The sequence below is a fragment of the Polypterus senegalus genome, chromosome 10 (assembly GCF_016835505.1).
Source record: "Polypterus senegalus isolate Bchr_013 chromosome 10, ASM1683550v1, whole genome shotgun sequence".
Taxonomy (NCBI): Eukaryota; Metazoa; Chordata; class Cladistia; order Polypteriformes; family Polypteridae; genus Polypterus; species Polypterus senegalus.
The window spans coordinates 142,776,767-142,790,167 of record NC_053163.1 but is presented as its reverse complement, the minus strand read 5'-3'; the positions used below and the strand labels follow the sequence as shown (position 1 = coordinate 142,790,167).

The window sequence follows — 13,401 nt, the reverse complement described above, 5'->3', positions numbered from 1 at the left end:
ATAACAGTAATTGATAGTAATAGGTTAAATAATAAGTGCCTTGCGTTTTGTTTACATCACCTTAAATAAAAGATGTCAGCCTAATATAATAATAATAAAGCAGTGTCATATACTACACTAATGGATATTTTACAGTGCTAAAATGCTGATGGGTCTAATAAATATTCATACTTGTTATATAAACTTTAAAGTTAAATAAATAATGTCACTGCTTACATAGTGTTGGAGCAGGAAGCACTTCATGGTAACCTAGAGGAAGGAGAAAGAAAATTAAAATGTAAAGGGTTACATTTTTATTTGCATTTGAAATATTTTACTGCTTTGAATGTATATAATCAACGTAAAGTTAATTTGATCATAATCAGTTTTTACAAGAGAGTTCTGATTCCTACATTTCTATGTTCAACTGAACACTCTATCCATCCTTTTCTTCTAAAAAAGAAAAGGAAAACTTGCACATTAAATGAAATACTTCAAACTAAGAAAACAGAAGGGCACCTAAATACACCTACCATTGACATAGAGGCTGTTGGGGTCAATACTGTACGGCCCCAGTGCTGTGCTGCCGTTAGTTCCATTGTTGATCGCTTCATAGACGGCCACCCTGTCGGGGTTCATCTGTAAAGTGTTGTTCTTAAATGTGCAACTGAGCAGCACTTTTGTACTGTTACTGGGTCCATGACTGAAAAAGAATAAATATTGAAAGGAAGAAATGTTTTTTAATTGAAGTCATGCTTTGATGTGTTGAATTTTGGGTAAATCCAGTGTAGTCTCCAAGTGACTCTAATTGGTAAGGCTTTTCTTTCAATGGCTTACAGTATTGCTCCTTTGAACAAGTGACAGGCACCCGTATACATTATGATTAGTCTAAGCTGCCCACCCAAGAGAGGTAGCTTTTACTTAGCTTTACAATACTCAGCTACAACTGAAAAGTCAAGTGCTTGAAAAATAGGTAACATGTAGGGTGGCTGACAATGAAGTGGTTATTAATTTCTGTAAAAGAAATTTTCTCATTAGGACCTGATTATAATTGTGTAATTCCTCCTACTTTGAAATCACATTGTTACATTTCTGTCCTCTAAATGGTAAGGTTTTATTTTTTTTTAGTTTGGACACCACTAAATGATGAAATAAGGTGATGATGAGAATTTTGTACATTGTCAACAAGTTATGCAAATATGTTTTATCAATAGCAAACTATGAAATTAATACAAGTAGCCAGCATCAAATAATATCCTTTGAAAGAAAATATGTTGCAGGTTGTTACCTGAAGGAAGCAGGCTGACAGGAAGAAAGCTCTGAAGTCAAATTGCTGTTTTGAAGCACATTGGCCATCTAGGGAAAGGAAGAAGAGTTTGGCTGCCATCATTACACAGTTATTTTACTTAAAATTACTTCTAAGTGAAAAGGAAAGCAGAGAATGTAAAATTGAGTCAGATTAGAAGTGAGGTGATTCTATAACAGATGCTAATAGAAATTCCTCATCACAGTCTTTACAGTGATATTCTGAGTGTTCTGTGCAGCAGTTGACTTGCTTTTGAGTTTGATACTGAACTTATTTTTCTACATTCTGGTCTGCCATTTTTATATCTTGAATGCAAGAGATAATATCACAATACCAACTGTTTCTGAAGACTTACCAGGGATTTGATGTTGTTTGACACCAAACTACTTTTGTTGTTGAGGTTATCTGTGAAGTTCAGGTTGGTGAGTGTGAAGTTAATCGTGAAATAAACTGGAGCTGCAAAGGGAAGAAGGACAACTTGTTACTGTACACAATATTACTAACATTTTTGCCTCAAGGCTGTTTATTTTCTCCCCTGTTTAGTGCTCTAAAAGGATGGCAATGGTTGTAAAGCTTCAGCTTAACAGTAAAATAAACCAAAGCTGGAAACAGAGGACACTGTGAGCTTTTACTGTTAAGTTTGCAGTGCTGAGCAGGTTGCTAGTTGAATCCCCACCAATAAGGCACTATGACATATTCAGTAAAAGCTTTCTGTTCTTCAGGACTTAATAGTACATGTAAGTGACTTCATGAAAACTCTGGGTTTGTAAAACACTTTGGGACAGGCAGGTGCTATACTGTGCAAATGTTGTGTATTGGTTAGTGTCTTTTAAAAGAGCAAGAATAATAATTTACTTTCACAAATCTATTATCTGTTAGTTTGAATGTTGTATAACTATGAATCTGCTTAATTATAAGTCACTTATTTTCATTCCTTTGTTGGATTAGGCATTTCTATTTATCTCATTGACACTATGTACTCAAAATTAAATGCTGAATACTTACATGGAGTAGGTGTTGGTACCACGGGATGGTATCCTGAAAGAGAAATGAAAAAATGAATAGGAAAGGAGGAGCCTCTGGTCATATTAAAAAAAATTGGTATTATATATAATAATGAAAGAAAAATAAAAAATCTCCATTCTCTGACAAGTGTTTTAATTCTTTGTTTGTCTGCCCAGGTATAAATGACTACACTGCTATTTGAACTTAACCATTTTGAACTTGTGAGAAACTCATTAAAAACATATATCAAAACTGCGCACCATTGACATAGAGGCTGTTGGGGTCCATACTGTACGGCCCCAGTGCTGTGCTGCCGTTGGTTCCATTGTTGATCGCTTCATAGACGGCCACCCTGTCGGGGTTCATCTGTAAAGTGTTGTTCTTAAATGTGCAACTGAGCAGCACTTTTGTACTGTTACTGGGTCCATGACTGAAAAAGAATAAATATTGAAAGGAAGAAATGTTTTTTAATTGAAGTCATGCTTTGATGTGTTGAATTTTGGGTAAATCCAGTGTAATCTCCAAGTGACTCTAATTGGTAAGGCTTTTCTTTCAATGGCTTACAGTATTGCTCCTTTGAACAAGTGACAGGCACCCGTATACATTATGATTAGTCTAAGCTGCCCACGCAAGAGAGGTAGCTTTTACTTAGCTTTACAATACTCAGCTACAACTGAAAAGTCAAGTGCTTGAAAAATAGGTAACATGTAGGGTGGCTGACAATGAAGTGGTTATTAATTACTGTAAAAGAAATTTTCTCATTAGGACCTGATTATAATTGTGTAATTCCTCCTACTTTGAAATCACATTGTTACATTTCTGTCCTCTAAATGGTAAGGTTTTATTTTTTTAGTTTGGACACCACTAAATGATGAAATAAGGTGATGATGAGAATTTTGTACATTGTCAACAAGTTATGCAAATATGTTTTTATCAATAGCAAACCATGAAATTAATACAAGTAGCCAGCATCAAATAATATCCTTTGAAAGAAAATATGTTGCAGGTTGTTACCTGAAGGAAGCAGGCTGACAGGAAGAAAGCTCTGAAGTCAAATTGCTGTTTTGAAGCACATTGGCCATCTAGGGAAAGGAAGAAGAGTTTGGCTGCCATCATTACACAGTTATTTTACTTAAAATTACTTCTAAGTGAAAAGGAAAGCAGAGAATGTAAAATTGAGTCAGATTAGAAGTGAGGTGATTCTATAACAGATGCTAATAGAAATTCCTCATCACAGTCTTTACAGTGATATTCTGAGTGTTCTGTGCAGCAGTTGACTTGCTTTTGAGTTTGATACTGAACTTATTTTTCTACATTCTGGTCTGCCATTTTTATATCTTGAATGCAAGAGATAATATCACAATACCAACTGTTTCTGAAGACTTACCAGGGATTTGATGTTGTTTGACACCAAACTACTTTTGTTGTTGAGGTTATCTGTGAAGTTCAGGTTGGTGAGTGTGAAGTTAATCGTGAAATAAACTGGAGCTGCAAAGGGAAGAAGGACAACTTGTTACTGTACACAATATTACTAACATTTTTGCCTCAAGGCTGTTTATTTTCTCCCCTGTTTAGTGCTCTAAAAGGATGGCAATGGTTGTAAAGCTTCAGCTTAACAGTAAAATAAACCAAAGCTGGAAACAGAGGACACTGTGAGCTTTTACTGTTAAGTTTGCAGTGCTGAGCAGGTTGCTAGTTGAATCCCCACCAATAAGGCACTATGACATATTCAGTAAAAGCTTTCTGTTCTTCAGGACTTAATAGTACATGTAAGTGACTTCATGAAAACTCTGGGTTTGTAAAACACTTTGGGACAGGCAGGTGCTATACTGTGCAAGTGTTGTGCATTGGTTAGTGTCTTTTAAAAGAGGAAGAATAATAATTTACTTTCACAAATCTATTATCTGTTAGTTTGAATGTTGTATAACTATGAATCTGCTTAATTATAAGTCACTTATTTTCATTCCTTTGTTGGATTAAGCATTTCTATTTATCTCATAGACATAATGTACTCAAAATTAAATGCTGAATACTTACATGGAGTAGGTGTTGGTACCACGGGATGGTATCCTGAAAGAGAAATGAAAAAATGAATAGGAAAGAAGGAGCCTCTGGTCATATTATAAAAAATTGGTATTATATATCATAATGAAAGAAAAATAAAAAATCTCCATTCTCTGACAAGTGTTTTAATTCTTTGTTTGTCTGCCCAGGTATAAATGACTACACTGCTATTTGAACTTAACCATTTTGAACTTGTGAGAATCTCATTAAAAACATATATCAAAACTGCGCACCATTGACATAGAGGCTGTTGGGGTCCATACTGTACGGCCCCAGTGCTGTGCTGCCGTTAGTTCCATTGTTGATAGCTTCATAGACGGCCACCCTGTCGGGGTTCATCTGTAAAGTGTTGTTTTTAAATGTGCAACTGAGCAGCACTTCTGTACTGTTACTGGGTCCATGACTGAAAAAGAATAAATATTGAAAGAAAGAAATGTTTTTTAATTGAAGTCATGCTTTGATGTGTTGAATTTTGGGTAAATCCAGTGTAGTCTCCAAGTGACTCTAATTGGTAAGGCTTTTCTTTCAATGGCTCACAGTATAGCTCCTTTGAACAAGTGACAGACACCCGTATACATTATGATTAGTTTAAGCTGCCCACCTAAGAGAGGTAGCTTTTACTTAGCTTTTCAATACTCAGCTACAACTGAAAAGTCAAGTTCTTGAAAAATTGATAACATGTAGGGTGGCTGACAGTGAAGTGGTTATTAATTACTGTAAATTAAATTTTCTCATTAGGACCTCATTATAATTGTGTAATTCCTCCTACTTTGTAATTACAATGTTTGTTTGTTTTCATACTTGCAAATGGTAAGGTTTTATTTTGCTAGTTTGGACACTACTAAATGATGAAGTAATGTAATGATGGAAATGTTTGTATATCGTCAACAAGTTATGCATATGTGTTTTTGTCAACAGCAAATAATGTAAGTAATACAAATAAAATGCATCAACCTGTAATATCCTTTGAAAGAAAAAATGTTGCAGGTTGTTACCTGAAGGAAGTAGTCTGACAAGAAGAAAGCTGTGAAGACAAATTGCCGTTTTGAAGCACATTGGTCATCTAGAGAGAGGAAGAAGAGTTTGGTTGCCATCATTACATCGTTATTTTACTCAAAATTACTTCTAAGTGTAAAGTACAGCAGATAATGTAAAATTGAGTCAGATTAGAATTGGTTCTATAACAGATTCTAATTGAAATTTCTCATCACAGCGTTTTCAGTATTTTCTGAGCTTTCTGTGCAACAGTTAAGTTGCTTTTGATTTTGGGACTAAAGTTGTTTTTCAACATACTTTTCTTTCGTTTTTATAGTTTGAGTGAAAGAGATAATATCACAATGCCAAATGTTCTGAAGACTTACCAGTGATTTGATGTTTTTTGACACCGAATTACTTTTGTTGTTGAGGTTTTCTGTGAAGTTCAGGTTGGTGAGTGTGAAGTTAATCGTGAAATAAACTGGAGCTGCAACGAGAAGAAGGACAACTTGTTAATATACATAATATTTCTGACATTTTTTGCCTCCCCTGTTTGGAGCTCTTAAATGATAGTAGTGGTTGTAAAGCTTCAAATTAAGTGTAAAATAAACTATAGCTTGAAACAGAGAACTCTGTGAGCTGTTACTGTTAAGCATACAGTGTTGAGCAGGTTGCTGGTTGAGTCCTAACCAATAAGTCACTATGTCAACTTTAGCAAACACTGTCTGCTCCTCAGGACTTAATAATACACATAAGCAATTGCATGACAATTAAGTGTTTGCACAAACCTTTGAGGCGGTGTTTGATTCAATAAGGTGATATTCTTGGCTTTAAAGATGAAAAAGAAGCTATGTTCATTCTCAGTCTCTGGGATCACTTATTTCTCTAGGTTTAAATGACTGACCAACTTTTTAAGTGTTTTTCTCACCTACTTTCACCTTTTCTTCTTTCATCTTCCTGGCTTTTTTTCTCTACTTCTCCTCTTCTATACACACTAAATGTTGTGTCTTTAACCTTCTTTCCTTTTCAATTTAGAAATAACCTTTAATCTTTTATTCCTAAATATGTGTAAATTTTGTGTGCTTGTCATTGTGTTTTAAGAACTACAAGCAATAGTCAAGGTTCTCAAATCCATCTTTAAGACTGAATGTTGCCTCTGATTCTACTTCTTCTTTGGGCTTTCACTTTTTATTGCTTTGTTTGAATAAATATTTCTAATTAACACAGAAATATAATGTAACTATAATTAAATGTAGAACTCTTACATGGTGGAGGAGTTGGTACTATGGCATGATAACCTAGAAGAAAGAGAAGAAAACACAAATTGTAAAGGAGAAATCTCCTGGTCATACTAAAAAAATTGTGTACTGTAGCATTTTATACCATAGTGAAATCAAAAATGGAAAAAAAAAAACATCTTTGCATTTGTGTTATTCTTTTATTTATCTACCCAGATATACTGTACATGACTAAACCCTACTTTTTTGTGTTGTAGAGCAAAAAAAAATAAATCAAAAAACAAAACTTGTGATTCTGTAAGAAACTCTCCTACTAAATACACACCATTTACATAAAGGCTGTTGGGGTCCATGCTGTATGGTCCAAGTGCTGTGCTGTTTTGAGTTCCATTGCTGATCTGCTGATAGACGACTACTCTGTCCAAATTCAGCGAAGTGTTCTTCTTGAATGTGCATGTGAGTTGCACTGCTGTACTGTTGTTCATTCCAGGACTGAAATAGAATAAATCACATGTTTTCATTTTCTAGGAGAACACATTTTTTATTTGCTGTGGCTGTGTTGACTTTAGGAATAGAAACCTTTCTGTCTCTCTTATCTTAGAATGAAAATAATGTGTCATAATATTGTTTGTGAAGTGGCATGGCAGTATAATCATTAGTAGTATTACTGCCTTATAAAGTGGGTTGAAATCCTGTGTCCGAATGCTTTCTGTTTTTTCCTTATGTCTGCATACGTTTTTCTCCCACGGCCCCAAAGATTTACATATTATGTGAATATTACAAACTTTTAACTAAATAATATCTTTTGCCATTTTCTAAACCCGTGTGTATGGGATCCCATTCATGGATCATCCAGATCTGTCTCTTGCCTTGCACCTAAGGTGCTATTTGGGTTCAAAGTCATCAAGACCCTAAATTAGATTAAACTAGTTTGACACACTTAAGTTAAAAACTAGGGATGGGACATGTGACATTTGAGCTTATCAAAGTTTACAAGCATGAGACTAAAATGACATATGAAGCTTCAAAAATGTCACAGAGTATGTGGCAATGCTCTGACTGCTTCAAAGCTTTTTGCTATTATGATTTTATTTGGGCATTTATTTCCTAATTACTGAAGGGAAAACATTCATCTTTCACAGCAAAAAAAAACCCAAAAAAACCCTTAAAATAATAAAGACACATAATTATGAATCTGCGATGTCATATTATGTGTGGTAGAATCTTACTGATGCTCACCAGCTCGGAGCGCAAATGGATTATTGTTGTTTACATTAGTATAGTAACAGCATTTTATGTCTGCATTAGTTGGTATTTCATCATACATTGAAGCAGTTTAGTACCATTTGCAGAGGAGCATATAAAAATAGCAAGCTTGCCAATGTCTAAAAATAATTTTAAGTAGAGTGGCCAGAACAAGGTGTAAGGATAGTTAGCTACCTAATAGAGCCATGTGAAGAAGCCATTGGCACTTGGTACAGTTGAACAACAATACAATATTCATTTTGGAAAAAAATTGCATTTTTATTACATTATTATTATTATTACATTATAACATGATTATCATAAGATCAAAATTACCACGCTGAGATATTTTAAATGCTTGAATTATTGTTCTAAATATTTTAATATAATATTGTGTATCTGTGAGGACAACTTATACAATATATGTATTATAATGTGTATGTGCCACTTACTTAAGATCAAATGTACCCTTTTGAAAATACTAATTTGATAAAGTAAAGTTAATCAATCATTTCTCATATTATTTGGGAATATTTTATGGAAATTTTAAAGGAACTGATTACAAACCACTTGTAGACATTTCTTTACATGCTTGGACAGTCTCAATGTCACCTTAGTGAGGTTAATATTTTATTTCTTAAAGCTTAGTCGATAAAAGTGGAAGAGGGCACAGAATTCGATTCAAACCATTTTCCTTCTTTTCATTGTATGATCAATTCTATTAAAATGTAATTAAAATGAAAAAATAGATTCTCTGTATTGAAATCCATCACAAAAATAAAAATCACATATTACAGTTCACTGCTGGTGAATTTAGAATGAGAGCAGAAATGGTGGCTAATTAAATAATACATTTTATTAGAAGAATCCATTTATGAAATAAACCTTTGTAATCTAGACCAAGTTTGAGAGTATTAAATACATGACGTGACTAACCCAGCAGTCAAGACCAGACCTCTATAAGGTGCATTGATGCACTTGGCTACACTCATCATACTAGGTGAGTTTAGAGTCCTCCATTGCCCTTACATATTCATATTGATATGGGAGAAAGTCTTTAGCAATAATAGAACAGTTACCAAAATTATATAAAAATTCCTAACATGAACCGTGATTGGACAGGGATATGAACCAAGATTGACTGTGTGATTAAAGCACTAAGCACTCCACCATCAGAAGCAGTGATCTTTATTTGAGTCCAAACAGTGACAGTTAATGAGTAGACAGTGATAAAAGCATTAATATTAACATGGTGCCTGCACCACCACCACCTACTCAAAGCATCATGATGCTCCAACAATGATGGATGTTTTAAAAAGCCAGAAGTCTATGTGACCATCATCATCAAGTCCTTCCGTGAGAACCCTAAATCCAAAGAGAACTGTTTCATTTATGTTAGGTAGAATGCCCAGAGTGGACTGGGCAGTCTAATGGTCTGGAATCCCTACAGATTTTATTTTTTTCTCCAGCTGTCTGCAGTTTTTTTTTTTGTTTTTTCTGTCCACCCTGGTCATTGGACCTTACTCTTATTCTATGTTAATTAATGTTGACTTATTTTATTTTCTTACTGTGTCTTCATTATGTAAAGCACTTCGAGCTACTTTTTGTATGAAAATGTGCTATATAAATACAGTAAATGTTGTTGTTGTTGTAACATATTAAAGACAATCGGCTACTTTATTATATGATCTGAAGACCCAAGATTAATCAGGATGATCATGTAAAATCACAGAATTGGAAATACCATATTTTTTAATTCCTATAAAAAGTGAATACACCCTAATAGAAGATCATTACCTGAAGGTAGCAGGCTGACAAGAGGAAAACTCTGGAGACAGACTGCTGGTCTGCAGCACATTAGTGAACTAGAGAGAACCAAAAGGGGTTAAGGTGCTGTCATTATAGCAGTATTTTAGTCAACATCATACTGAAATAGCAGGGTATGAGTTAAGTTTAATTAAAATGGTATACAAAGAAGGAAAAGCTGATATATTGTACAGTATGTGAAATTCTGTAGTTTTCCAGACATACTGCTATGGCTAGGTAGACACTGTAGGCAGAATGTCCTTATTTTTTTCAGAATGTTTTGTGCACATTGTTCCTTTTATTAAACACAACGCTGTTCATTTGTTTCAAAAAGGTTGAATCTTGTAAGCAAAAAGACTTACCATCAATGAGACGTTTTTTGCCACTGGACTGCTTTTGTTTGTGAGTGCTGCAGTAAAACTCAGGTTGGTCAGTGTGAAGTTAACAGTGAAATTAGCCAGAGCTGAAAAGACACAGGTAGTACATTTCCTCATGTATTAATGGTGATTTTTGTTAGCACAAATGCTTATACTTTTGCTTAATGAAGGCAATGTTAGCCATATGAGGTTTGTTAATGTAGCTGGTAAGAGTGTGACTATTTCATTGCACCAGTTATAATTGTCAGGTTTAGTTTAAATAAAAGTGATTGATTAATTTTTTTATTCCCTTCATGTCAGTTGAAAATATAAACCTTTTAATGCCTTATTCAGAATTATGGAAAAAGATGAACCGCTGTGGGAACCCCTAATGGGAGTAGCTGAAAGAAGAAGAATGCTTTATTTACAATAAATTTGGCTGATTAGAAAAGATATATAAATATGCTTAAGTAAGAATAGGGGTACTTACATTCTGATGTGGGCAATTTATGGTAACCTGGAATAGTGAAAAACATGAAATTAAAATGATGAAGTTCCTAATATATTTAGATGTTTCTTCCTTAACTTGATGGTTTTATGTGCACCCTACAATGGACTGACTGTCTGGCTTCAATTGTGTTCCAAAATATGATCCCAAAATATTGTACTACTCTATATGGGCTAAAAAAAATTAAATGAATCGATAAATTTTATATAAAGAATGCAGCGTATGTACTGACAGATAATCTGCTTTTTCCAGGTGGCCTTGATTCCTGAATTTATCTGACATGATTGCGACCTCTTGATAGATCAAAGCACAAAGATGCTTGCTGATAAAGCTGAACATTTTCAATAATAAGATTCTGACATTAAAGAAGCACTTACCATTAACATAGAGGCTATTAGGGTCCATAGTGTATGGTCCCAGTGCTCTGCTGTTGTGAGTTTCATTGTTGACCAAATCATAGACCACCACCTTGTTCAGGTTCTTCAATGAAGTGTCATTCTTGAATTTACATCTGAGTTGTACTTCCGTACTGTTATTGGTTCCATGGCTGAAAGGAATGTGAAGATGAACTCAATTCTAACTGTGATGTTTTCTTAATGCTGTATTCTAAATAAACCCTGTCCACTGTGAAGGTAACTTTAGAAGGCAATGATGATTTTAGATCTCTGATTTGAGCTACCACTTTAGAGGATACAACATTAAAAAGATTGTTCATTAAAAGAGCAACTTACATTTGTTCCCAATAAAGAAATTAGGAAAAAAAAATGAAAAACAGTATCCCAATAAATTTCATACAATTTTGTGCTTAGGGTGTGCAGCTTGAAAAAAAAATAGTAACAGCATTCCCACTTCGATTTCTTGTGCCCTAGCTATCATAATCCATGTTCCTTGGCATTTAAAAATTATTTACACAAAGTTCATGGGATTTTGAAGGTCAATCAGTCTATTAGTAATGTTTATTTTTTATACAAATTTGTTTTTACCATTATATGGGCGCAGTAATCCTGAGATAGTTTAACTGACAGATGCTATTCCACTTTTAGGCATGATGACCAGAAGTGATACCTATGATGTCATTATAACATGGCATAAAGGGCAGCGTCTGGTTCGTCCAAAGTTTGTGTTCATAAATTAATAACTTTAAGTGTCTTCCTTATTGTTAGTTTCTGAGTTACTGGTTATAACCTATTCCGCCTTTTGATTACAAATTAATGTCTAGCAATTTTTTCCCCTTGGCATGGACTCCTTTTTTAGCTTATGACTTACTGCTCTGTTCTTTGACGACAATTCTGGCTTCAGGAACCAACTGCATCCTTTTCCATTTGTGCTCCTCAATTAGCCAACTAGAGAGTTATTGCTCCCTGAAGACATCAATTTACTCCATTTTCCCAACCCATATTTGTGCCTTCCCGTATTTAGTGTTTGTTTATTTAATTTTAGTATTTCCAACTATGACCCCTGTTTGATTTCTGATCTGTCTGTGCCATCTCCAGAATCCAGTTTCTTTCTCAAATATTCTGTCACCTTGTGCAATCAGTAAACTACCGTTCAGATGCATTATGCTCCATCCAATATTTTGACTTTTAATTAAAATGAATTCACTGCCATAGAATTCAAGGATCATGGAATATAATTTCTAGCAAAGTTCATATCTGAAAAACTCAAGTGGTGCTGTATGTGAGTTGCACCTTGTAAATCTGAGTGCCATGTTGTCATTTCTGGAGACAGGTATGCTTGCCTCTTTCTCTGTGTTTATCAGCCTTCACCAGCACAAACAAAGATATTATAGACCAGGAATCCATTTTTTGAGGTGGACGATGGAGTATTATTTTGGTTAATGTAAATCTTTCATATTGTAACAATGTCTTTTCCCTTTTTTTCTTGGTTATTGATGCTTTCAGTAATGTGATTGCTGCTAAATCCTGCCTGTTCATCATAGGGCACAGACAATCACATCAGGGTCACTCTGGAGTCAGCACTTCGCCTAATGTCCACGTCATTGGAGTTGTGGGAGGAAAGCCTAAGCAGACACTGGGAAAATGTGCACCTTCTGTGCAGGAGGAGTCAAACAAAGGATGCTAGTTCCATGAGGCAACAGGACTATCAACTTCACCTCTATGCCACCCCTCTAGATAATATATTAAACATGATAAAAACATAACCAGGTAGCATCATATACTGTAAAGTGCTACATACTGATGAGAAAATCCTGTAGGTCATTACCTGAAGTTGGCAGGTTGACAAGAAGAAAACTCCTGTGACCAGCTGCTATTTTGAAATATTTTAGTGACCTGAAGAGAACAAAGAGGAATTGGGACCTTATCATTAAAAAAATAGTTCATTTAGTCAGTCAGTCATTATCCAACCCGCTATATCCTAACACAGGGTCATGGGGGTCTGCTGAAGCCAGTCCCAGCCAGCACAGGGTGCAAGGCAGGAACAAACCCCGGGCAGGGTGCCAACCCACCGCAGAGCACACACACCCACACACCAAGCACATACTATGGACAAGTTAGGATTGCCAATGCACCTAACCTGCATGTCTACGGACTGTGTGAGGAAACCCAAGCAGACATGGGGAGAACATGCAAAGTCCATGCAGGGATGACCCGGGAAGTGAACCCAGGTCTCCTTACTTTGAGGCAGATAGTTCATTTAAAATTACTTTAAAGAAAGTTCAATTATGGAGAAATACATCTACATTATAAAGTAGAAGTATTTGGAAGCAAAAGAAGATAGTACAGCATTTTTCTTATATTAATATTTTTCCATTCCTTGTTAGGGTTAGTATGCACTAGTTAGGTTACATTTTGGTATATGTGCAATTTTTGTATATACAGTACTCATTTAGTATTTTATATTTTGACTGAAATGAGCAATTAGCCAGAGAAATTGAGAGAACATGGTAAACTGTGTGGA

General features: G+C 34.9%; 1 protein-coding gene across 1 annotated transcript in view; it reads right to left on the bottom strand.

Annotated features, from left to right (window-relative positions):
• The window catches only part of LOC120538267 (mucin-16-like), a 36,952-nt gene that overhangs the window by 1,639 nt on the left and 21,912 nt on the right, over nt 1–13,401 (bottom strand). The window contains exons 23-41 of the mRNA XM_039767726.1: nt 12,706–12,773; nt 10,860–11,029; nt 10,465–10,491; nt 9,981–10,081; nt 9,610–9,677; nt 6,893–7,059; nt 6,595–6,627; nt 5,716–5,816; nt 5,350–5,417; nt 4,588–4,757; nt 4,328–4,360; nt 3,678–3,778; nt 3,305–3,372; nt 2,551–2,720; nt 2,291–2,323; nt 1,641–1,741; nt 1,268–1,335; nt 513–682; nt 217–249 (exon numbers count right to left, since the gene is read on the bottom strand). Coding sequence (XP_039623660.1) covers nt 217–249; nt 513–682; nt 1,268–1,335; nt 1,641–1,741; nt 2,291–2,323; nt 2,551–2,720; nt 3,305–3,372; nt 3,678–3,778; nt 4,328–4,360; nt 4,588–4,757; nt 5,350–5,417; nt 5,716–5,816; nt 6,595–6,627; nt 6,893–7,059; nt 9,610–9,677; nt 9,981–10,081; nt 10,465–10,491; nt 10,860–11,029; nt 12,706–12,773 — 1,750 coding nt within the window. The remainder of the gene's footprint in view (nt 1–216; nt 250–512; nt 683–1,267; nt 1,336–1,640; nt 1,742–2,290; nt 2,324–2,550; nt 2,721–3,304; nt 3,373–3,677; nt 3,779–4,327; nt 4,361–4,587; nt 4,758–5,349; nt 5,418–5,715; nt 5,817–6,594; nt 6,628–6,892; nt 7,060–9,609; nt 9,678–9,980; nt 10,082–10,464; nt 10,492–10,859; nt 11,030–12,705; nt 12,774–13,401) is intronic.